Below are 25,761 nucleotides of genomic sequence, written 5' to 3' on the forward strand. Positions count from 1 at the left end.
ACATTTTTGACGTCTATAGCCGTCAATGGCAGTGAATGAGTTAATAGTCTCACTGGAACATTTATTTCCAGAACATCATGACAGATTGAACAACATTATCTTGATTGAATTTTTATTATGAAACAGCCAATAGTAAAGCTTTGTAATTCACAGATTTAGCCAACAGACGAAGCTCTTTGTTAAATGATTAAAAGCATGGAATAGTGTAGCAGCTGTCTCAAAAAGAGGTTCATTATCATTACTCCAGATTCCAGAAAGCCTCTGTTTCTCCACCTTACATACTTACCGTTATCGTGGTCAAGAGATAAAAAAAAAAAAAGCATGGTGGCGGATTTGTTGTATCAGTAATGCATTTACCCCAAAATGTATTATTATTGTTATTGTTATTGTTAGTGTTAGTGTTATTGTTATTGTTATTATTATTATTATTATTATTATTATTATTATTATTATTATGATGCATGTATAGGAATTAAATTATTAAAGTGAGTAAGCAGAGAAGCCCAGACTTCCCTCATCTCAGCGCTTATCGAGGGATCCTAAGATGACCCTGTCAGCCAAGGTCTGTTCAGCATGTCCTGGGTCTTTCCCAGGCCCTCATGAGTGAGGTGAGGTGATATTTTGTGCAAGTTTGGTCTTTATTTCCACTTCATGGATCACTCTTACTGACTTACACATATTGATGCTTTTATCACACTTCACAATTTCTTTCCTGGTGCTTCTAAAGTATTTGCACATGTATGCAAATGCATCACAATAATGTCAAACAGTTCTGTTAAGCTTGGATCTAAACTGTCAAAAGGCGTTCATTCAACTTCACTATATTGTACTATTATTATTATTTTCCCTGACTCTGATAACACGTTTGACCCACTCCAGCTGTGTAGCAGCAGTGGAGGTACGGTAGTCTTTTATGTTGTGGACTGGAGCGTGAAAGGAGGAGGGGGCTCTGTGCCTGCAGGAATGCAGGAAAGCAACTCTCACACCCCAATGTGCATGTATAGCCAGTGAGGGACTCACCTTTCAACCTGTCGCCATGCCGATGGACTAGTTTGCAATATTGACATTGTTTGGTAGGCCTGCTTATCAGTTTACTGATGATCCAAAATTTTGTCTCATTTATTTTTGCGTTTTTTGTCATATTTTTTTTCATGTTAAAAGTGATGAAACGCTAGATTTTAACTAGTAGAATTTTACATTGCCACGTTTGTCAAGTAGTAGCCTACACAATGACAGTTTTGCCTCAGCAGTAACACATTAGTTTTTTTACTTTGTCGAATTGTTGTATGCGTTGCTTAAAGTTTATTGCTGACTCTGTATTTTTATTGTTGTTTCTTTTTTTTTTTTTAATGATGAATTGATTATGCCCCTTGGTATTGATTGTGTAAAGGCATGGCATCGCTTTAATTTAAAAACAAACAAACAAACAAACAAACAAAACGACTGTGCCATACATGAATGATAAACTCAAGCGGGACAATGGCGCCCTCTTGTGGCCGTTAAGAGTGACACTGATCATGGTCGGCTGTCTCTCGCTCTCCTCTCTCCCCCTCTGTCACTCTCATGTACATACACGCTCTGTTCAACTTAGGTGGAGGAAAAGAGCTGGCTGGCTGGTTGCTCTCTCTCTCTCAGCCACGCACGCATGTCGGCACTTTAACAAGAAAGTCGGGGACATCATGGTTGTGTCAGCGCGGAGCTGGCTCGCCAACGAGGGAGGAAAACACTTTGTCCTGGTAGGGGCAGCTTTGCCAACTTTTTTTTTTAAGTCTAGTGACTAGCGAAGCATTCAACTGTATTTCTGTCCGTGTAGATGATGTGGTTGGGAGCGAACACCTGGCTTTTCGTCAAAACTTTCCTGGTGTACTCCAGTGGACAGCAGTATCACTACCTCTACAAGATGCTTGGGGTAAGCACACATACACACACACACACACACACACACTTGACCTCAGCTACCTCTGTCATCTTGGGTCAGATATCCATGCATTTATCTTCTAAAAGTAACGTACACAAATCACAATAAGCTCCACTGCACATATATAATGATCAGATTCCTTTTACATAACAACCTATAGTAAAGTTGGAACGTTTGTGAAAAATGTATGACTTCGTTAATGAGCGCCCGGCTTTGAAACCCCAACCTTAGACAAATGTCATTCATTGGTTTAATGATATTTAAATAAATGCATATTTAACGGACTGCAGAACTGAGATCTGAATGTTTCAAGCTCCTGTTTTGGTACATGCTCTCGGTTGTTATTTTGTGTTTTTGTACATAAAGGCTCGGTATCTCTGCACCTCACGTGACATGTGTGCGAGCCAAAGTGTCAAGAGTGACATGCTTACACACACACACACACACACACACACACACACTGAGGTAGGAATATGATGCTTGCAGGGCCATCCATGTGAGTGTTGGGGTAATTGTTGTCACAAGTTCCTGACTTGGCCATCTGTGTGTGTGTTTTTAATGCACACTCCAAATCACCACTGACATTGTCAGATCAGGTCAGGTCAGATGGTATTCTGGTAAAAGTGGGAAAAATACCCAATAACTTAAAATCAAGTGAAAATCAATGCAGGATTATTATTATTTTTTAAACGTGGACAAACAAGATATGGCAACAAACAGCATGTGTGAGCTTCTCATGTGCTGCCTGACCGCTGGGAAGCACGGGGGAGAAGAGAGGCAAGTGTGGGCATGCAGCCGGCTCTGACTGAATGCCTTGACAGAAGGCTTAAATCTTTGTCTGTGTGTGTACACAAAATTTGAGATTCCATTTTCCAGATTGTGAGATTTAACTTCGAAATCGCCTTTTCCGATTCACATCTTGTGTGTGTTTCTGAAGCTGTTTTGCTGTCAGCTTTTTCACCTCTTTGAAAGTGGCTTGAAAAGAAAACAAATACGAGATTATAGAGAAGTATCAGGATGACCTTCTCCAAGCTTTTCATTGGCAAAAAACAGACCTCTTCTTTGTTACTTATCTGCTCTGTGCATCCGTACGAGCCACTTGAGTTGTTTTGTCATCTGGCGACTCTAATACGAAGAGACGGCACCAACAGAGTGCTCCCAGAATGACTTTAAAACTGAAGCCAAAGCACAGCCAACGGTCGGCATCAAACAGCCCTAATTACCGATGAGTGGCTGGTTGCGTGGGGCCAGATTACACAGCTGACATCCTTCACGTGCCATTTGAGGTAAACAGCGCAGTTTTCACCCTGGTCAGGTGATCCTCCGCTTTGCACAATCCATGTTATTCACAAGCGGGGCTTGGAGTCCATCCCAGGGTGGACGGACGGACAGTTTTTTACTGATGTCTATTGAAAACATAATTCAAATGTATATTCCTGTGTGTGTTTTCCTCCAGCTTGGACTTTGCATCAGCAGGGCTTCTGCATCCGTGTTGAACCTAAACTGCAGCTTGGTGCTTTTGCCCATGTGTCGCACCTTGCTTACTTTTGTCCGAGGAACGCACACGGTAGGAAGTCATTTCTTTGCATTGGGGTCTGAATTCAACATTTGGGGCATTTTGCTTCATTTCTCACTGCATAATACACAAATCATATTCACACAATTCTAAAAATATCTTTAAGTCTCAGTGTGGAGATCATCCACGGCAAATTCATCCAAGCATGCCATTATGGAACGATGCCGGAACAGATAAGAGCCTTCCTTAAAGGGGAAGTCAAACAGTTCTTGACAATAATATGTTATATGTGACCTCACTGTTCTAAACATGACATTCTGATTAATATTATATTTCTGGTATATGAGTTATGCAGCAAAATCAGGGGGCGGCCATTTTGCCACTTGCTGGCAACTGAAGATGACATCACAGTTACTCAGGGCTCAGGTAATGGCCAATCACAGCTCACCTGTTTTCTGAAGCTGCGCTGTGATTGGTTGTTACCTGAGCCCTGAGCAACTGTGATGTCCTCTTCAGTCGACAGCAAGTGGCAAAATGGCCGCCTATCTGATATTGATAAAAACTGCTGGATTTTGCTGCTTAACTCATATTCCACTAACGCAATATTAACCAGAATACCATATTTAGGACTAGTTGGCCCGCATAGAACATATTATTGTCAAGAATTTTTTGGCAGGGGTTTCCTAATTGGAAAAAAAAAGGATTGTCCAATCTCGGTAATGTGAAGTTAAGCACCCCAACATTTGCTTGATGAACTCATTCAGTGTCAGCTGTTTCCAAGGCAGTTTCCCACATTGTCAGCCATTTTAGAGCATTTTAGACAAGCTCTTTCAAGAGAGTCTGTTTTCCTATGAAAGAGTTTATTTCTAGTGTTTTTCTTTTCCTGTTTTAAGTGGAGAAAATTGAGCTTTAGACAGTCATAAAAGTACTTTTAACACAAATATTTTTGCTTTTGTAAAATAAATATATTACTCTAAAACAACAAAAAAGACTGAGAAAGGGCTTTTGATGGCAAAACAATTAATTTACAGACTCAACTAAGAGTCGGATGCCATTGACTTTCTTTAGATGGTGTTCCACATTCACGCCATAAACTATGCCATCATTTCTTTAACGCCGAGTTTGTAATAGAGCATTTCACTATTGTGTGTGAGGATGAATCCTGAATTATAGTTTACTCTAACTGCTGTTTGTTCATTGTCCTCCCACTCAAGGTATCAAGCAGAAAGACGAGGCGACTGCTGGACAAGAGCAAAACCTTCCATGTGGCCTGTGGGGTTTCAATTTGCATATTCTCTGGTAAATACAACAATGAAACAAAAACGATACCAGCTCATTTGTTGTGTATGTGCTCATTTGTGTGAGTGCATAACTGGATCCATGCGGGTTCAACATTCCTGCAGTACCAGCTGCACGTCCCTCCAGCTGCTGGGTGTGTGTTCTCAGTTTTCGGTGTGTGCGTGTGTTCTTGTGAGTCTTCTCCCATGACATCACTGGAGCTCCTCGAAGCTTTATTGGTTGCTTTCACCTAATCACCGCTGGGTAGTTTGCACTGCAGCTTTGCTTTGAAAAAGATAACCTATGTGCTTTTCACAAGGCCAGTTAGCTGGGGTTCCAAGCATACTGAGGAAAAATTAAATTTAAAAATTTTAAATTTAGTAAGTTTTTATTTCGTTTTGGGTTTTGGTTTTTAAATTTAGTTAGTTTTAATTGGTTTTCAGGGCGGTTCTGTTAATAAATGCTTAGTTTTAGTCACTTTCAGTATTAGTTTTCGTTTCTAAAAAATGTGTATTACTTGTACGCAATATTTAATAAACACCATGATAAAATAAAATAAAGTACCACACTTCTTACCTAGCGTTGTGCTTCAGCTGAATTAAATGAAAAAGCAGGCACGGCGAGCCATCGGAGCCAAAAGTCAAACTCGCAAATTCGTCACCTCAGGAGCGACATCATCTGAAGGTGCTTTTCTATTGGCTGCTACTAGATGACGTCACTTCTGTGTGACAGACTTTCAAACGTCCTTATTCTGGTTAATATCAAAATAAATATACTTAAAATTACAAAGTCAACCCCAAAGGTTTATGTATTAAATTAATTACCAAAGATGAAGGACATTTTCGCTAAAAGTATAGTTAGTTTTAGTAAAATGTCGGCTCGGTTAGTTTTAGTTTTTTTTTTAAAGCTTTTTTGTTTTTATATTAACTCATTCACTGCCATTGACGACGTCAACAATTAATGTGAACTATTTCTATTAGTTTAACTTTTTTTAAAATTTCATTTAATTTTTTATGAAAACCTAGAAAACATTTTTTATTGTACATTTATAACAGATATAACATTTGTGATCGTGAGTCAACTATTGAAGTCATGAGATTAATTATAAATACAAATTTTAATCGCCTGACGCCCCTTATTTTTAATAGTTTTTTCTTAAATTAGGGGCATCAGGCGATTAATTAAAAAAAAATTGTAATTAATCACATGACTTCACTGGTTAGCTAACGATTAATCACAAATTGTATATCTTTTCTGAATGTACAATAAAAAAAAATCTAGGTTTTCATACTCTCTTGTTAGCAAAAGTGGAAAAAACGTTAAACTAATAGAAATAGCTCAAATAAATGTTTGACGTCTATAGCCGTCAATGGCAGTGAATGTGTTAATTTGTTAGCGGAAATGTTTTTATTTTATTTTAGTTGTTTAGTTTTCCTTAACTAAAATAACCTTGCTGAGGTCATACCGTATGGTTAAATCAGCTGCTAATTAATTGGTCAGGCTGTGTGCACATTTTGGCCCTACACACATTTTGACCCTACAACGCTAAAGAAGAAGAAGTGACTTTCGGCTTTTCTATGAAAAGAAGGACATGTTAAGGGGAAAAACATGTCACAAAATGACATTTGGATAATGATACAAGAGGAGCTATTGCAGGTTGAGAGAACAGCAGTTATGGTTGCCCCTCACATACTTTTCACTCATGAGTGTCAAATCAATGCAGCTGGTAGACCAGTAAGCGCATGGCAAATTCCAATAACACACTTCCCAAAACAGACACACTGCAACTCTGTCCGTGTCAGTGATCGCTGTGGGTTGTTGACAGACGGATATTTGACATTTTGTGACACGGTATATCAACTGCAAAGAGCCCAACATGAAGACGCTAAAACCAGGGATAATCGTGAATGGAATGTTACTGCAAATATATAAAAAAAATAATAATCTGGATCCTCCCCTTGAGTTTGGAAATTAGTAAGAAATCACACAGAGTTAGGTCGTTGGTTTAGCACAGCAAAGCTTTTGGCCAGGAACTGTGGGATGCTCGTGGGATCTTTCTCAAGGTGAAGATAAGCACGAGATGTCTTTTGCTTCTTGTTCTGTGGACATGCTGATTAGCATAAAATTATGAGGTTAAGAAAGCTATTTATTTAGGTGGATCCATGTATTTTTTCATTTTTAATAGACAGGGGTGACAGGGTTTGTGATATATTTTTCAAACAAAAGACACACAAAAAAGGACCTGCAAGGACAGACATCTGCTATTCAGCATGACATCATTTTTAAATCCTATCACCTTTCTTTACACTTCATCAATTACACACACATGTACACGTACACACACAGCCACACAACTCCCTCAAGGCAAAGTTCTTGCGTTCTAATAGAGAAATTCCAATGTTGTGAGACAAAAGACAATGAGAACTAAAGGGGGGGAGGGGGGAGAGAGCAAGGAGACGTGCAAAGAGTGTGGGGGTCGTGGGAGTGGGAGAGGATGTATGTTTGAGAAAAAGGACCCTTGTGTCTCATGATTGCGCCCTACTAATACCATCAGCTGTTAAATGGCGGCGTGGCTAGCCTATGATGTCAGCGAGTGTGTGCGTCTGTTTGGGATTGTGTACAAGTGAGTCAGGAAGACATTTTGCTGACTTTCTGCTGAATGGACAAAGAAGTGTGCGTTTGCATGTTCGCTAGCACTTCATTCGGACATTCTAACATTGTTGCATAATCTTCTTGTTCTAGTTGTTCATGTCTCTGCCCACCTTGTGAACGTTGTCAACTTCAGCAGCAGCTACTCAGAAGATTTTCCAGCTCTAAATTTTGCTCGCTACAAAGGAGAGGTGAGAAACCAACATTTTAGCATACGTACCACTACTTTGTCAACAGATATTGAGAGCATATGTACAGTATATTATGCAAGGAGTGCGCCATGATCCCGAATCCTCATCCTTCTAAACAGTCAGTCAGATGCCTCGATAATACATATGATTTTAGTTGGCCTGATTTGCCAATAGTCGATATAAAAAGTCTACACACCCCTGTTCAAATGCCAGGTATTTGAGACCAAGAACTGACTACAGACTACTCATTAATTTATTTATTAACTCATTCACTGCCATTGACGGCTATAGACGTCATAAATTCATTTGAACTATTTCTATTAGTTTAACATTTTTTTCCCCACTTTTGTTAACAAGAGTATGAAAACCTAGATTTTTTTAGGGACATTTAGAACAGATATAAAATGTGTGATTAATTGTGAGTTAAATAGTGAAGTCATGCAATTAATTGCGATAAAAAAAATTAATCACCTGACTAATTGTAATTATTTTTTTCCAATTTTTAATAATCTTTTCTTTTTTTTTTTTTAAAGAAAATAAATTATAAAAAATTTGGGGCGTCAGGCAATTACCATTTTTAATCGTAATTAATCGCAATTCACTAGTTAACTCACGATTAATCACACATGTTATATCGGTTCTAATACAATTAAAAAAATCTAGGTTTTCATACTCTTGTTAACAAAAGTGGGAACAATTTTAAACTAATAGAAATTATTTAAATGATTTTTTGACGTCTATAGCCATCAATGGCAGTGAATGAGTTAAAAATCTTTTCACAGAAAGTCAAAATAAACAAGTGAAATGATGTGTTTGCACAAGTATGCACACCCTCTTATACCTGGTATCTGGCTGTGTTCAGAATGAATCAGTCACATTTAAACGCATGTCAGCACACACCTTCCATTTTTAAAAATGTTCATAATTCCCCATTCATTGTCTAAAGCCTCAGATCCAGTTGAAAAAGTAAAAGTAAAAATAAAAGCAAATAGTGGTGAACATAAATTTTGGAATTATGGCCCAAAAAGTTCAGCCTTGGTTCATTAGGCCCAAAGCACATTTTCCAACATGTGTTTGGGAGATTTGTTGTTTATGTTCATTTTCCCTCTCTAAAATCAATTGAGTTTTACAGGTTATAGGCCAAATTGATGGTGCAAAAAGTTTTGAAATGATTTATCTTGGTCTATTTTTTTTATGCCACAAAAACCTGGCTTTTGAAGAAGGGTGTGTAGACGTTTGTTATCCCCTGTGTTGGCAACTGAGGCCTATTGCGTAATATGATAACACCGTGGAATTTAATATTTTCTGAAAGAACAAACTTTCTGTCAAGAACTGTTGTCAAATGAGACTCAATGTTACGTTCAGACATAGGCCATGCTCACATTTTGACTGTTGCTGTCTGCCTAGGACCCAAAGCTCATCATTCTGACCACAGGTAAAACCATACCATGTGTTTTATTCATGCTTATCAGAGGTGTATTTGAACTGCAGCTCATCCGCTCCGTTTGGCTGTCTAATTGACTTTCAGTTCCAGGAATCACTGGTGTTCTATTGGTTGCCATCCTTTTCCTAATGTTCACTTCCTCCTCCTACTGCGTACGGTACGTGATCATCACAGCATCAGCCCCCCCCCCTTAAACCTAAAATGTCTTATCAGTGTGTCTGTGATTGCTGGTCTGTCTCCACTCAAGTCTTTGTTGTGCTGTCGCTGATGACTCACGCTGTGTGCGCGTGCAAAAGAGAACAGAGGTCTGTTACAGAGCAAATCTGCTAAGTGCTTCACTCATGGCGCAGTCATTACTTAGGTCACAGTGGGTCACTCGCTCTGCATGCGTGTCTGTGTGTTTAAATGCGCTCTCTTCAGCAAATGAAGAGAGTTTAAGAGGAATTTCCAGACTACTCAAGAATAGAGATGAGGGTTTAGATAAGTTAAGTATCTTATGGTGGGTGCCCAAAGAGTTTTACAAATCCTCACATTCATTTATTTGATCTAGAATATACAGCAACAGTACTGTACTGAACGCTTGTGGCTGCTTGCTGCTGTTCGAACTACAAAAACATATAAAAAAGCTCAACCTTATAGTTGAAAATGGCTTACTTTAACCAGGATCCTCCTCCGTATTGTGGCCAAAGGTAGAATCCAAGTCAGTTATTGTGCCTATTGGTGTCGTATAAAAGAAATCCTCCACACCGGCGGGCATTAGTGGCATCCCTAAAGTTAAGCTTACTCGCTGAGAAGACGTTTTCTGCGTCGTTCAGAAAGGACTGTTGGGCAGTTGATTTAAAGCTTATGACTCACACTCGCTTTTTCACTCCCGCTTCGAATCCCCATTCGACTCACCACCGACTCGGGCACAGCCCGGGTTGGTAGTGTGTAAAGATGAAAGAAGAGGGGTCCAAGCTTCTAAAGAAGTCGAAGTCAAAGTGGTGACTGGAGAGTTGGAAATGTTCATTGTGTGTGGTGTTTATGGGCCATTGGGGTCGTTGTGTGTAATGACCCCTCTAATATTGACCTCTGATGTCTTGCTTACTCAGGCTCTGAGCCGGGAGTTTGCGCGCCTGCTCGTGAACAAACTCAATTTGCTTTCTTCTTTTGTCGTCTTTGCTCTTTTTCGTCTTTGTCCCTCAGTCAGCTTTTTGTTCCCCACAAAATACACCACTTTTATTTCAAAGACTTACTTGGAAATACAACACTTTATATAATATGTTGTCATGTTACTTATTTCAGAATATACAGCTATGAAATCTTCTGGTATACACACAACCTCTTCATCATCTTCTACATCATTCTCATGGTGCACATGGTCGGGTAGGTACCTGTATTGATTAGCTTCAGGTCATTAATCGGTTATAAAACAACTTGTGTATTTTTCTACACTCTTATCCATCAATCAGAAACTACTGCATATACAGGGAGTCCTTGAGTTACAAACGAGTTCCGTTCCTACGTTGGCGACGAAACCCGAATTTCAGCATAAGTCAGATTTCCCCGTTAAAGTCGAAATTTACATCAAAATACATTGTATAAAAAAAATACAAATACATTAAAATCAAAAAAATATATAAGATGATGTGCTTACCATTACTGCTTAAAAGCGGAAGAGAAAGCCAAAGATAGGCTACTCCTGGTGCACAAACACAGTCAAGCGCTAGCACTAGCTAAGCATAAACACTGGGGACAAAATGGCGGACGAGGGACAAAATGGCGGACGAGGGACAAAATGGCGGACGAGGTGTCATCGTAGGTTGAGTGCGTCGTAACTCAAAGACTCCCTGTACTAAATAATGCCATCCTCAGCTTTTCACACATGCAAAAAGCATGGGCTGCTTATTTTTCACTCTTCAAGTGCTCTATTTTCCTGGCCAATGCAAGTCTGGTGCAAGGCGCGCTGTAAATCTGCAAAGGGGCAGGATACAAAATGTTTTGGTATTTTCACACACTGAAGCATTTTCAAAAGGGTGTTTTGCGCTGTGGAATGTTCATAGGCAACCTGTTTTGCTGCCATTTCCTTTACTAGGGTGACCATATTTTGATTTCCGAAAAAGAGGACAAATAAATAAATAAATAAATGATACTCAAGGTTAACTCAAAGATGCTACACATGATAATTATTTACATATAATAATAAGTCTATGCGCATATTTATGCCATGCCGCGTGCCAGACCTGTGCTGGGCGCACATATAAAGCCCCTTGACTTTATATTATGTGGAGGTGTCAAACTAACATAAATTCATCATCATCTGTTTCCGTCTTTGGAAAAGAGGAGCACTAAAATATCAGACCAACATAGAGGCCCATCCCCCTGGCTGCATACGAGCCAACCACAGCCACGCACGGCAACAAGGGGAGGAGCTAGAGAAACGTGAGGACGTGGAGACGCGATGCAAAGCAGAGGCTCACTTCCAGCCCCACAGCCCACAGGTTTGTGTGTGTTTGCCTCTACAATGTAGTGCACATTTGTTTCACGTGCATCCAAGTTGCAGTGAGCGTGTGAAGTGTATTTTGTTTAGCAAGTGTTGTAGGGAGTGGGTCCTATTTATTACAGGCGTTGTGCTGTTAGGGAGTAGTCATCCTCCCCCCCCCCCCTCCCTTTTTTTACATCAAGGTCTGTGCTTGTGAATGTACTTCCTCCTGTGTGTGATTATGTGTTTGCACATGGTCGTTAAGCTACAAGGCAGCGCCATAAAATCCCCTTTAAGCCACCTCAGGCTTTAGCGGAGCCGTGAGCAATTAGCCTGCAACAGGTACACGCCAAAAGAGAATAGGTAACAGCATACACATTGTTTGAACATATGTCATCCATCCTTGTTGCCATCGGGACTGTTGGAATATAGACAGCAGCTGGGTTGGTCACAACGATCTACTTCTCCTGTTTTAGGGAATTGCAACATGCACCCCTGGCTAATTTGACAGCTGGAGTTGGATGTCCTAAAGGTCAAACACATTTCAAACAAAATATTCCCATAAAATCTGAATGCATGAGGTTGTACTAGTAAAAAGTTAACAGAAATACAAATGTAGTTTTTTTGCACACAGTATAAAGCAGGAGTCACCTAACATTTTTGAACTTCCTGTGTACTGATTCATTTGAAGGGCTACCAGTTTGATACACACTTCTGAAACAACACATTTGCTTAGTGAGTAAGGATGTAACAATATCCAAACATCTCGATACGATAAATATCACAATATTGTGCAGAGGTTGGTAATATTAAAAAAAACTCAGTTAAAAACTCACCATATTGCCAACAAAATAAAAAAAAATAAAAGCTCATATTGAGGGTAAAAAGCACAAAATTGTGTTATTCCAAAACAGGTATTTCTCCCTCACATTATGTACAAAATGTGTACATAATGTGACGAAGAAATACGCTTGGCGATGTCATTGGCATGTGTTCCTACTGGCGAGTATCATGATCTTTGTAGTTCGCTATGTTGTGTTCGGCTGAAGTAATGTAGTAAAGTTATATATATATATTGATATGACTGATTTAAATGAGAGATAACCGCCACAGTGGCCAAAACATACATAATTAAAATTAAAGTGCACTAATAAACTAACCACCAGAGGGTGCTAGAAATGCAGACATGGAATACAACCTCACCTTTTTAACAGATGTGCCGCTTTTGATATTGTGACACGGCGACGACGAAATTGTGCCAATTTTAATATTACGATATTGCAGTTATCATTTGTTACGTCCCTATTAGTCACCTTCAATTGCTGTATGTGTACAAATAGACATGGCTGTGGGTGTCAGGTCCTCTGTGTCTCTACTGTGCGGAGCGTCTGTACCGCTACATCCGGAGCAGTGAACCGGTTACCATAGTGACTGTCATCAGGCACCCTTGTGATGTCATTGAGTTACGAATGCTGAAGAAGAACTTTAAAGCTCGTCCGGGACAGGTAAGATGTACCTTTGGTTGCATCTTAAATATATTCTACTAATCCAGTTCATCAACTTGCTCTTAGAATCACATAATGACAACGTCCTCTTTTTTTTTTTTTTTTAACTCCTTCCTTTCTCCCAACAGTATATTGTTCTCAACTGTCCCAACGTCTCATCATTTGAGAATCATCCTTTCACGCTGACGGCGGTAAGAGCGCAGCGACTTCTGACACATTCCTGACATGTAACATTAAAAACACACGAGTGCATTCCCATGTTCTCGCCTCGCTATGTTATCATAGCGTCTCATTATGGAAAACATGCACTTCTTTTCCCCCTTTGCTACTTTTTTGTCACCTGATTGACGGCAGGGACTTCTTGTGATTTAGCCGCACACATTTGTCGGGTTCCTGGAATCGCACACAGTGCATGATTGGTGCATGGCGGTAGAGAGAATCACTCTGACAGAGAGCAGACGAACCCCCGAGGCCAGCATCTGCCAACAGGAAGACTGTACATGTGTATCTACCCGTGTGGGTGTGTAATTCACCAAGATTAATGGAAAAACATGTTGCTATGGAAAGCTATCACACATGTTATTTATTTGTGTGTTTTATAGTACTTTCCAGTAATTGAGTCGTCTCGGAGTCTGCACTGTGTGTGTCTTTGTCTTTCTTTCTTTGTGATTCACTGTCTGCTTTGTACCTTTTGCAGTGTCCCACAGAGAGCAAGAAAACGTTTGGCGTCCATCTGCGGGTGGTGGGAGACTGGACTGGTGAGTATGTATAACGCACGTTTGAGAAGAATGCAGTGAAAGGCCTACAATATATTTTTTTATTTAAAAAATGATCTTTGTGTGCTCGTGTGTGTTCGTGTTGTGAAGTAAATGTGTTCCTTTTTTACATCCAGTACGTAATGGCGGGAGCATGCTGTTTGACTGTGACAAATACAAACTTGCGCACTTGCTTTGAGAACACGAGAGGGGAAGTCAGCTGTTTGTGTTGGCTGTTGAATTGAAAAACGTGAACACAAGGAAATGTTATACTAGAAGTGTAAAGATACGTTAAAAAAAAAAACAGGTTCTTCAATCACATATTACAGCATTGTTTTTGTATGTGTTGTGTTACATTTCAATAATATCTTCTCGTTTATTTGGGGGCCAGAATAATTATTTTCCCTTCATCCTCAGAGCGCTTCACACAGCTGTTACTTCCTGACGTTAGGAGAGATTTGGACATCCTCCCCGTGGCGCATCAGAGGAGATACCCCAAGTATGTGTGTACGTGTGTGAGAGAGAGAGATTGGGATTGGGGGGGTGGGGGTTTGGCCGATGAATTCTCATGCAAACTTAAAATCACAGTGGGGTGAAAGGTGCTGACCCGCCCACTGACCCTCTGACACTGTGCTCTTCCTGTTCTGAGTGCGTGAGAGGCATACATAGAAAGACTTGAGGGAATGAGGATGTCGCGACAGTACTGTTAAAGGAGAAGTCAACCTTAATCATTTCTTGACAAGAATATCTTATATGTGACCTCACTAGTCCAAACGTAACTTTCTGATTATTGCATTTCATTCATTCATTTCATTTGTTCATTTATTTCAGGCGGCAATCAACATCAGCAATATATCATTTTCTCCAGACAATACTCCACTAAACCTTGCCTGAAAAGGAGTGGGAGGAAGAAAAACTTAAGTCCCACCCCCAATCTCATTAATATCAAGCTTATTTACAAATCATAATATACAATTTTAGCTTCTTTCCTGCAAGCTTGTAGTACCCAACATGGGGTTTTGATGAACACTGAAAACACTGTGTTTACAAACAACTAAAACAATGTGTTAATTAACTAACATGACATCAAAAGCTAATACCAGCAATGGTAATGAAAACAAACCAGAAACAAAACAAAAGCACAAACAGCACATATCAAATAATTCTAAGACACAAGTATACCAACAATGGTGATAGATAATATGCCTGCAATGATAAAAAAGTAGCAAGCATACACTATCAAAATAAGATGGATTATTGATGTAAGTTTAAGATGCACTCTCCCAATACTAAAACCAAACTATATGTTTATACAACAGTTTGAATCTGTGGATGTTTTGGCATTGCTTGCGTTGTACCTCTTAGCTGTTCCAAAGTTTGATCCCACGCACACACACAAAAACTTTTATGAACTGTTCTAAATGTAGGTAATATAAAATCTCCATATCCTCTCAAGTTATGTTAAGTCATTTGTGGAATATGAGTTAAGCAGCAAAACCTAGCCGTTTTTATCCATCTCAGGCGGCGGCCATTTTGCCACTCGCTGTCGACTGAAGGTGACATGACAGTTGCTCAGGGCTCAGGTCACGACCAATCATAGCTTACCTGTTTTCTGAAGCTGAGCTGTGATTGGTTGTTACCTGAGACCTGAGCAACTGTGATGTCACCTTCAGTCGACAGCAAGTGGCAAAATGGCCGCCCCCTGAGATGGATAAAATCAACTGGATTTGGCTGCTTAACTTATATTCCACAAATGTAATATTAACCAGAACACCGCATTTAGACTAGTGGGGCTGCATCAAACATATTATTGTTTAGCAACAAACTTTGGACAAACAAGCCTTAGGAGAAATGGTAGCTTTTCCATCTTAACAAAAAAAAAGTTTTTGGTCATATTGGTAAGCATTTTTTCTTTAGTCAAATATATATGTTTAATATCGTTACTAGTGCATGTGTTCTTAACACACGCACACGCACACCCCCCCACACACGCACGCACACGCACACACACACACATGCTTGTACTTGTATAATTGTGAGGACATCTATAGACGTAATGCATTTCCTAGCCCCTCCCCCTAACCCCAACCATAAAAAATGATTGCCTACCCCTATTCCTTACCCTAACCTAAACCATAACCCAATCCAAACCTAAACTCTAAAACCAAGTCTTGACTCTCAAAAAGAGGTTTTGAGTTGTGAGGACCGGCCAAAATGTCCTCACTTTACAAAAATGTCCTCAATCTGTTGGTTAAAGACGTATTTTGGTCCTCACAATGTCATATGTACAAGTACACACACACACACACACACACACACACACACACACACACACACACACACACACACACACACACACACACACACACACACACACACACACACACACACACACACACACACACACACACACACACACACACACACACACACACACACACACACACACGGCAGGATTTCAGATGCAGGATGTTTATGTGAGCATGTGTACTTAACCCAGAATAGGAAGTCCAATTAATTGTTTCTGTGTGTGTTTTAATTTGTGCTGTACATTTTTGTTGTCTCCACGTGTATGTTCAGGCTTTATGTGGACGGCCCGTTTGGAAGCCCTTCAGAGGAAGTCTTCAACTACGACGTCAGCCTTTGTGTCGCGGGCGGAATCGGGGTCACGCCGTTCGCTTGCGTCCTGCATGCTCTGCTGTGAGTGCTCCGCACTGTACGTCACACGACCGGCGCAGATTGCTTTCAGCTGTCATTTGAATGCTTCTGCCTGTCTCTCCTCCTCATTGTGGACCCAGTGACGGCTGGACAGGGTTCAGGTTGAAGAGGTTATACTTTGTGTGGGTCTGCAGGGAGCTACAGTCCTTTTACTGGTTCGCTGAGCTGCTGTGTGCACTTCATCATAAGGTTGGATCACACTCGCTTTGTGAGGAACAACATCTTTGGTTCACTATTAGCATTCAAATAGTTGTTTGTCAATTCAAAGCGCTTGAAGACAGCCTGTTCCACTAGTGAGAGATTAGACATTTGCCCCAAGCTGTCTGGACTTGATTTGTCGAAAAGATGACTGAAAGTTTCCCAGGCTTTAAAGGGGACATATTCAAAGTTTGAAATAAGCGGATTGGCTTCGCAGTTTGCCAGTCAAAATGCGAATTTTGTGCCTCAGTCAAACACAGTGAAATGTAAAACTGTAAATCTGAGTAGTATTTTATAAGATGAAGTTAGCCTATTAATATTTACCACCAAAATAAATGTATATTAACTCATTCACTGCCTTAAATTCATAAAAAAAGATTATTAAAAATTAGGGGCGACAGGCGATTATTATTTTTATTGTAATTAATCGCATGACTTCACTAGTCACAAATGTTAAATCTGTTCTAAATGTACGATAAAAAAATTCTAGGTTTTCATACTTTTGTTAACAAAAGTGGAAAAAAATGTTAACTAATAAAAATAGTTTAAATTAATTTTTGACGTTTATAGCCGTCAATGGCAATGAATGAATAAAAAAGAAGAAAAGATCATAAAAAATTTGGGGCGTCAGGTGATTAAAATGTGTAATCATAATTAATCGCATGACTTCCCTAGTTAACTTACAATTAATCACACAATTTATAGCTGTTCTAAATGTACAATAAAAAATTCTAGGTTTTCATATAAAAGTGGGAAAAAATGTTAAACTAATAGAAATAATTAAAATGAATTTTTGACGTCTATAGCCGTCAATGGCAGTGAATGAGTTAATGTTTCTAATCAACCAAAAAGAGCGAATTTGAGAAGATTCTCCTATTTCCTGAGCTAGATAAAATTCTTAAAATCCTTATTGAGGATAATTGTCTAATAAGTGAATCTAAACAGATTAACTGTAATTGGTTACCCGTAAGCTCTTTAAATGATTGGAAAGTCCCTTGCTCTTAAAATCATTCCAAACAATTGTCAGAACATCGAAAATAATTGAATATAAAAATACTACTTATTTATTATTATTATTATTATTATTTTGTGTAACAGGAAGGAAGACCGCTTTTGCATTGAAGGAAACCATCATTGATGGCAATGCTGCCACCATGTGGTTGATAATGGACATAACAATGGGATTAATGAAGCCAGATATACATGAAAATGTGCTCTCTTTTTTTTTTTTTTTGTCATCTAGTTATGGCATGAAAACAGACCTGACTACTTCAACTTGAAGCTGTACGTCAGTCAGGCGGACAACCTGAAGGTAGGTGACGCACAGGTAAGCACAAAACACATATACAGTCACCTCCTGACCATGAAGGGGCGGCATCAAAGCAGAACCTAGAGAATGTAGGTGTGAAGGCGTCCTCGGGTTTTGTTGCTAAGCGACGTAGCAAATTTGACATTTTAATTTTTAAATACGTGAGGTGTACGGAGTTACGGTTTTTAAGTCCCCAGAAGGTCATTCTGTATTTCATGAGGGAACCCACAGGACAGTGCTCCGGTCCGAGTGCGAGATAGGAATGTTAGGAGCCGCTTTGATTGGCCATGAATGGAATCGGCTGTGTTCATACATGCACTGTGACCTTAGTGTATCGTATAATTTCTTTTCTATGTATTTCAAGCAATCATAAATAGTATCGTCAATAATAGAACATGTACATAACTGAAATAGACACATACTGTATGTAGACTGACAAAAAAGCAGAATTTGTGTTTGAGTGTTTCTTCATATCCCTTTTGCTTTTCTGTAGTGCTTAACAGAGGAGAAGTACCGTCCGCTTGCATCGCGGCTGCTGGTGGGTCGACCCAGTTGGAAGTTACTCTTAGATGAAATTGGAAGGACGAACAAGCAGTGAGTATGAAGAATGATCATTTTCAGCTCGCTCCAAACAGTCACGTTGTCCTTGTGTCGTCTTTTCAGCAAGCGAGTGGGGGTGTTCTGTTGTGGGCCCAAAGGCATCTCCAGGACTCTTCACGGACTCTGTAACTCGGCTCACTTTCCTGGAACTACTTTCGAATTTAACAAAGAGTCCTTTAGCTGATTGGGCTTCAGCAAGAAAAGCATACCTGTATTGGATCCAATCACTTGACAGCAGAATTACAGCATACTGGCTTCATGTAAAAAGAAAGTGGACTTGAACCTTGGCTATTTACAGCCTGACTGTACAATACTGAATTCCTTATTATGGCGAGATGGTCTCAACCCTAACTTGATGCTTTACAGACGTCTCTGGAAAAGGATCAGCCGCTGAAGTTCACCGGGGAATGTGAACAGCCCATCTCTCGATGAACAACCCTTAGTGTGCTTCATTTTGGAAGCTGCTAATGGATTTAGTGCTTTATTTGGATTATGGAGTCAGCGATGGGACAAGCAATGGCCACAAACACAACTCAATGAGTGTTTCAAACTTGGGGAGTTCATCTCTCTGTGGAACAGTGTTGACGTCTCATTTGAAGAAGAATCATTTAATCGTGCCACCATGGGGAAATGTGTGTTTTGTTTTGTTTTTACACTTGATATCGTCACCTTCATTAAAATAATTGCTTAAGTATTTTTTTGTTGTTGCCTAAATCATCTCCTTGTGATGCAAATGGTTCAATTGGTGTGTTTCCTGAAAAAATCGACTTGGGCGATTATTTCAAGAAGGAACAAGGCGTCGATATGCATACTGTTAGAGTAGACAATATTAAGTATTGTACTCTTTGCGTGTTCAATTAACTGAATGGTGAGATTCTGTTGAAGGAGTTCCTTTGCAAAGATTTAATTAACAGAAGCTTCTGGTCCACATTGACAAATTCACCCAAGCGATGTCTCCGTTCAAATGTGGCTCCTTCCTCTTGGCTCACATCGCTATTTATTCACAAAGAGGGTTCATAAAAAGGTCAGCCCACAACCCACCTGGTCACAACCAAATGAACACAAGAAAATCCCTCTCTCCTCCCTTCTGCAAGTTCAGCAAGTTCCCATAGCTATAAATCAGATTAGAGAGAAACAATCACACATCGGCCCGTCTCCTACGGAAGAGACAGATACCAGACCCATACACTCCCTTATTTTCTCAGGAGTGTGAGACACATAAAAATGCTATTCATTTAGCCATACTGAGTTAACATAATTATAAACGGCTAAAATATAATTTAAAAAGAAAAACAATGTTAATAACTTAACAATCCCTCATTTGAGCTCTTGAGAGCTCAACACATTAAAACATTTTTTTTCAATGGTTGTGTGGTAAAAATAATTATCCTTAAAACATCCCTTTAGCAGAAGAGGAGGTAATTTAGCAATCATATGACTTTAAAAAACAATTTGATACATTTAAAAGATTTTTAGTGAAATAAGCATAGCATATGTGAGGCTTAACATAAAATATTGTTCATTAAAAAGTGTCGCAATATATCGGCAGACAAATATGTGTTCTTTGAAGCCATCTTGTGATGAAGTTCTTTGAAGGTCTTTTTTTTTTTTTAAAGAGTGTCGCAATAGTTCGTCTCTTCTTTAAGAATTTGGGGTAGACTACCCAAATTCTTCGATTTGTCACCTGGGATTATTCTGCCCAAAATGTGACTGATCAAAGGAATGATTGCCCAAGAAAAGGCACTTGCTCTTGATCCGTTGACTGATGTCCTCAAACGGCAGCTCCGGAACCGGGCACGGATTCAGCTGACGTGGCTCCAGGTCGGAGGTGATAAGATTGATGCTCCAGTTGTGGAATTTCGTCTCTCTTTTCAACCTGAGAGCATCAGTTGATGAGATGGCCGAGCCTGGCACGTCTCCGGAAGCCTTGTAGACCAGATGTGGCATTTTCTCTGTGCAGAGAACTGCACAAGATTTCCTCACCAACCCCCTGGGGCCGTTCTCCTGAGTGCAAAAACTTTTCATTTTTAGTTTCTCATAAACTCACATAAATTTTTATTTTGGAGGAAAAAACCCTGATAGTTTTTGTTAGTTGGGATTAATAAATGTTATTTGATTAAGATCCGTAGGTCCTGTGCTGTTGGAACAGGAAAAGATCTATTTTTGTGACATTAAAATAGAGCCCAGCCCTTGATTGAGTTGAATGACATTCGCTCATTCATTAATATAAGACAGAGCTTATAAATATTTATCTTTCAAATAGGTTTTGTTCAATAATAGGTAATTTTTTTACCATGACTAAATTTGTTCTAAATTTGCATAACTGTGCCTTTCATATCTCTTATTCTCTTCCCAGAATCCCATGACCGGCCGAATCCTGGCATGCTGGGAAAAACTCACATATATTCATATTATCTATACTCTTTTGCAAACACTGGGCTCCAAACATTACATTTTTCAAATGTAATTCTGAGATAAAAGATATAATATAATATAATTACCTTCATTCGGCGAATATGCATTATTGTCCTTGCTTGCTTCAGACTTACTTTGCGATCGATTTCCTCTGATAGATTTCTTCATATTCAAACTGTGAATGATTATTTTCAAACTCATCCTGTCAATTGGAGTGTAGGCCGATACCCCACAACCTTTTTAATTTCGCTTTTAAGTTTGATTTTAATTTTCTAACTCGTCTACATTGGTTAAATTCTTAAACATAAACTCCCTCATTTGACAAAGATCCACTGATTTTTTCAAACACGTCAAGATAAAGGGAGGACAAAATAGAGACCTCATTTCTCAAAAAACGTCATAAATAACTCAACCCTCTTAATCAGGCTATGAGATAAACAAAAGAGCTACAAAACACTATAAAACTGAACATAAGCAGATACAACTTAAGACACTAATATATGATGACTTTGGGGCCATAAAAAATAGAGGTAACCATATTACTCTAATTCTCCTAGAGTCCCGAAAATTATTTAAACTGCCAATCAACCTCACCTCTTTTATAGATTAGTGGGGCTGAGGATAAAATCATCTTCAAACTGCTAATCTTTCACATATTAGCGGGGCTCATAAAAAACACAGCACACAAAATATTTCTGGGATTTATAAATCACAGTGCTGTTAAAAAAAAAATCAAACTTAGCCATCAAACTCTTAGTTAGTCTTTTACTCGTTACTACTCATTCTATTCTATTATTTATTTTATACTATAGCTGCAGCTGGACGAAGTCCAAAAAAGTTCCTCACGGGGAAAATAAAAATATATCATATCATAACATATTAATAAAATTCCCATTGTACCAATTCAGAAACTGATTCTCCCAAAAATATAGGCAAAAATTTAGTAGGCTATAGATTGAAATAAATTTTCTCAATCCCTCATTTCAAATTTACATATGTCGTTTTCAATTTCCTGAAATATCTTGCTATAGATCACAGTTCCCCACTCAACACATTAAAAATGCCTTCTATCACCATGTAGCATTTTACTGAATGGATCACATCTCATTCCGACCACCAACTTTCTTTGTCCAGACCCCCAGCAAAAGGCAGGACGGCAGCTGTTGTCAATGTTCAGTCCTGGCCAGCATGGCGGCTGTTTGTGGCAGCAATGTTCAGAGCAGGCATTTAGATTTCCTCTGGATGCAAAACAGCCATAGGGGAAAAGTCACTAAAATGAGGCGTATACACAGTCACTGGGCATTGAGGAATTTGAACATCATGTTTTTCTTAGGCACAGGACGAGAAGACTGTTGCTCTGCGGCTTTTGACCTTTGATCTCTGCCACATCCATTCAGACGCTGTCTGCAATGTGGATCCGATGACACACAGTCTTTCTGAGAGCTCACCTGATCAAAAAATGCACATTCGTTGATACAATGCTTTAAAAATGCCAGACTGAGGACATGGGATCATAGCAAGACAGTTCACTCCCTGCTTTTTCAAAAATGTTTCGTAAAAAACACAGCCTCTTTATTCATTTCTCTTTTTTTTTTTTTTTTTTCAATACCCCTTCAAATAGCTACTAGCCATACAACGTATCAGCAGCTGGGGCGCATCCCGTTCGCAGTTTGTAATCAGTGAAGGCCATCAAACCCTCATCTGCCTTGGAACTCAAACATCAGTTTCTAAAATGACACACTCAGAGAAAAAACAAATATTAAAAATCATTATCAACATGTCAATCTCAAAAACATTCATAACTCTTTATTCAACTATCTTATTTCCAGCCACAGCTATAAAGATGTAGGCATAATTATATCAACTCTCAAACAAAATGCCATTATTTTATCATTACTCTTTATTCATTTGTCCCGAAAAGGGAAAGTTAACAAATTAACCATCGTCATCAATCATTAAAGTGTAAAGATTTATTAGCTCAGTCAAATACTATTACTTATTTTATATTATTTATCATTCCTCTCTTACCATTTTGACAAAAAAAGAGTCCCATTACGAGGACACATTATGCTCACAGCGCACAGCTCAGCCCCCACCTTTTTTTCTAACCTAGAAACGGGGGAAAGGGGGGGGGGGGAGGAATCTTAACATTATAAATCGCAAAACCTATTTTATCATATTCCCATTAATAAAACAAACGCCACTATCACAACAATATCATCTCACACAAAACAACACCAAACTTAGTTAAAATATTAAAGAAAAACAAACAAAATCCCCATATGCACACTTCTCACTTACAAACCCCCACCTTTTTTAGAAGCTAGGTCACACACTCAAATGCATACGCACACACTCTTCAGTCATTATTTAAAAAATAAAATAAACGGTGTTATTCCTTCAATTCGTTGTCTACAAATCTTATAGCATTTAAACCGCAGTTCCATACGGTGATTTCAGTAAACGGGTTAACTTTGAACAACCCATCCGTAAACTGCTCCACAAATGCTGGAGTCATTTTAGCATCAGATTCAGCCTTTTTACATTACCAACAAAGAAAATACAAAAGTCTGACATACCATTTTGTCCAGCAAAAGCTTTGTATACAATCGATCCATAGTTCGTTTTTTCATTGTTCATCGACGCTTTTATTTTTTGCTGAACCGGAAGCGCATTCAGGACAAACCATTCTGTATCCGGGTCGAAATCGCCTCCATTTTTGTTTGTAGTTTTTATGTTTACTTCCGGATTCAATACAGTGACGTCTCACTTTCAATATTAATAGTTCAATATGTTAACACATATGGCCACACACAGACACACATAAGAATCACGTGACCTCTCGTTTATACACAGCGGTTACCCAATCCCGCTGAGCTAAACTGTTCTCCCTTTATTGCAAAATTTTTGCAAGGCGCTTATTTTTTTAAGAAATTTGTCACGCGCTCACGAATTCAACCGTGGAACAAAAGGAATTCAAACGGGAATCCTGACCTCAAAACTACATATTGTAGAAGCGCCTACAAAATAAAATAAATCACGTAATCTCTCGATTGCAAATACAGTGATACAAAATCCAATCATCGCTGTAATCAACCTGGACCCCTTTCTGTTCAATTTCAAACAGGCGCTTTTTCAAAAAAAAAACATATTACGTGTAAATAGGACTTTTTCAATAAGAGCCATGAACAAATATGATACTCGTCCCCAAATCGGCCAAAACTGCTTAAAAAGCAGAGCGCATACCATAATCTTCAATATATATTATGGTCTAAGGATTCTTCATAGCGTTGACGAAAAACAAAACAAATCAAAAAATTAACCGCTATTTCTTCCTGTACAAAAAAAAAAGCTTCATCACTTCGAGTCTGCATTACGTCACCTTCAAATGCACCACTCCACGACGTGTTTAGTTCAATATCGTCGGAATTATCACAACTCACAATAGAACGACATCAAACTACACTCGTTCACACAGATCTCTTTTAAAATTTAGACAATTTTGAAAGACGAAAAAACCAGCTGCAGCGGACCAGACAGACAAAACTTCTTCTACGTGGATAAAGATCTCCACTTACCGTACTTTATTTATTTAGGCCTAGAAGTTCCGCCCGTCTTTGAACGCCGCAGCTTGTTCCACGTCAGAATAACACCGTCCGTTTGGTTCAACGGAGGAGACCATTCGTTATAATTCAGCGTCGGTGGTCACCATTTGTTAGAGTAGACAATATTAAGTATTGTACTCTTTGCGTGTTCAATTAACTGAATGGTGAGATTCTGTTGAAGGAGTTCCTTTGCAAAGATTTAATTAACAGAAGCTTCTGGTCCACATTGACAAATTCACCCAAGCGATGTCTCCGTTCAAATGTGGCTCCTTCCTCTTGGCTCACATCGCTATTTATTCACAAAGAGGGTTCATAAAAAGGTCAGCCCACAACCCACCTGGTCACAACCAAATGAACACAAGAAAATCCCTCTCTCCTCCCTTCTGCAAGTTCAGCAAGTTCCCATAGCTATAAATCAGATTAGAGAGAAACAATCACACATCGGCCCGTCTCCTACGGAAGAGACAGATACCAGACCCATACACTCCCTTATTTTCTCAGGAGTGTGAGACACATAAAAATGCTATTCATTTAGCCATACTGAGTTAACATAATTATAAACGGCTAAAATATAATTTAAAAAGAAAAACAATGTTAATAACTTAACAATACCAACACAATTGTATATACAGCGATGCCTTGAGATACGAGCCTCGTTTTTTGAGATCCAAGCCATTATTTGGCAGGTTTTTTTTTTGTTGTTAACTTGCGAGCACAAACTTGAGATAAGAGCGCTGTATGGTGACAGTGAACTCAACTCACTTCCCAATAAGTAGCACTTTAGCAAGTAGTGAACAATGCTTCAATTAAAAAAGAGGCTTCAACCTGTTTGTTGCCACTCCAAAATCAAGTTGACTATCAATTAGACATAAAGATGATTACATGTTGTGTACAACTACCTACAAATAGGCCGAAGCTGGTTTTAATATGAACGTAGAATGTATACAAAAAACGCCAATCACCTGCTAAAAGATAGCAAAAGATTCGTTTGTTTGTCTGACTGTATTGTACTGTAGTGCCCCCTGGTGGCCAAAAACGGGCCCACCAGAATGATCAGCACCATGAATTTGAATAGATTATTAAATCACAACAAACAAACTGTTTAATACTTTCTTTACATTTTTATTTCTTACATTCTATTTAATTATGTAATCACTGTTATTGTTTTGTTTTTCTAAAGTACATTATATTGTCGAGTT

General features: G+C 39.0%; 1 protein-coding gene and 1 long non-coding RNA gene across 3 annotated transcripts; one reads left to right on the plus strand and one right to left on the minus strand.

Moving 5' to 3' along the window:
• Positions 1 to 1,534: 1,534 nt before the first annotated feature.
• Positions 1,535 to 19,238, plus strand: nox4 (NADPH oxidase 4). Of its 2 annotated transcripts, XM_086079941.1 has the most exons (18): positions 1,537 to 1,736; positions 1,814 to 1,909; positions 3,375 to 3,485; positions 4,649 to 4,733; positions 7,455 to 7,552; positions 8,960 to 8,987; positions 9,081 to 9,153; positions 10,281 to 10,361; positions 11,317 to 11,476; positions 12,798 to 12,962; positions 13,091 to 13,153; positions 13,660 to 13,720; positions 14,135 to 14,216; positions 16,298 to 16,417; positions 16,516 to 16,624; positions 17,877 to 17,945; positions 18,436 to 18,536; positions 18,606 to 19,238. In XM_086079941.1, the coding sequence occupies exons 1-18, from the start codon at positions 1,680 to 1,682 to the stop codon at positions 18,724 to 18,726; spliced, it is 1,680 nt and encodes a 559-aa protein (XP_085936067.1). In that variant the 5' UTR covers positions 1,537 to 1,679; the 3' UTR covers positions 18,727 to 19,238. The 2 variants fall into 2 exon arrangements, with proteins under 2 accessions (XP_085936068.1, XP_085936067.1); XM_086079942.1 differs by lacking the exon at positions 10,281 to 10,361 and having other exon boundaries at positions 1,535 to 1,736.
• A 259-nt stretch (positions 19,239 to 19,497) lies between these two features.
• LOC147170800 (uncharacterized) lies at positions 19,498 to 25,170 on the minus strand. The gene is made up of 2 exons (XR_015095509.1): positions 23,537 to 25,170; positions 19,498 to 20,546 (listed from the first exon to the last, which is right to left on the minus strand). It is a non-coding gene; the product is annotated as an uncharacterized LOC147170800 (long non-coding RNA).
• Between the last annotated feature and the right edge of the window lie 591 nt (positions 25,171 to 25,761).

This window comes from Leptonotus elevatus, chromosome 7 (assembly GCF_054856555.1).
Source record: "Leptonotus elevatus isolate MCC_2025b chromosome 7, RoL_Lele_1.0, whole genome shotgun sequence".
NCBI classification, from domain to species: Eukaryota; Metazoa; Chordata; class Actinopteri; order Syngnathiformes; family Syngnathidae; genus Leptonotus; species Leptonotus elevatus.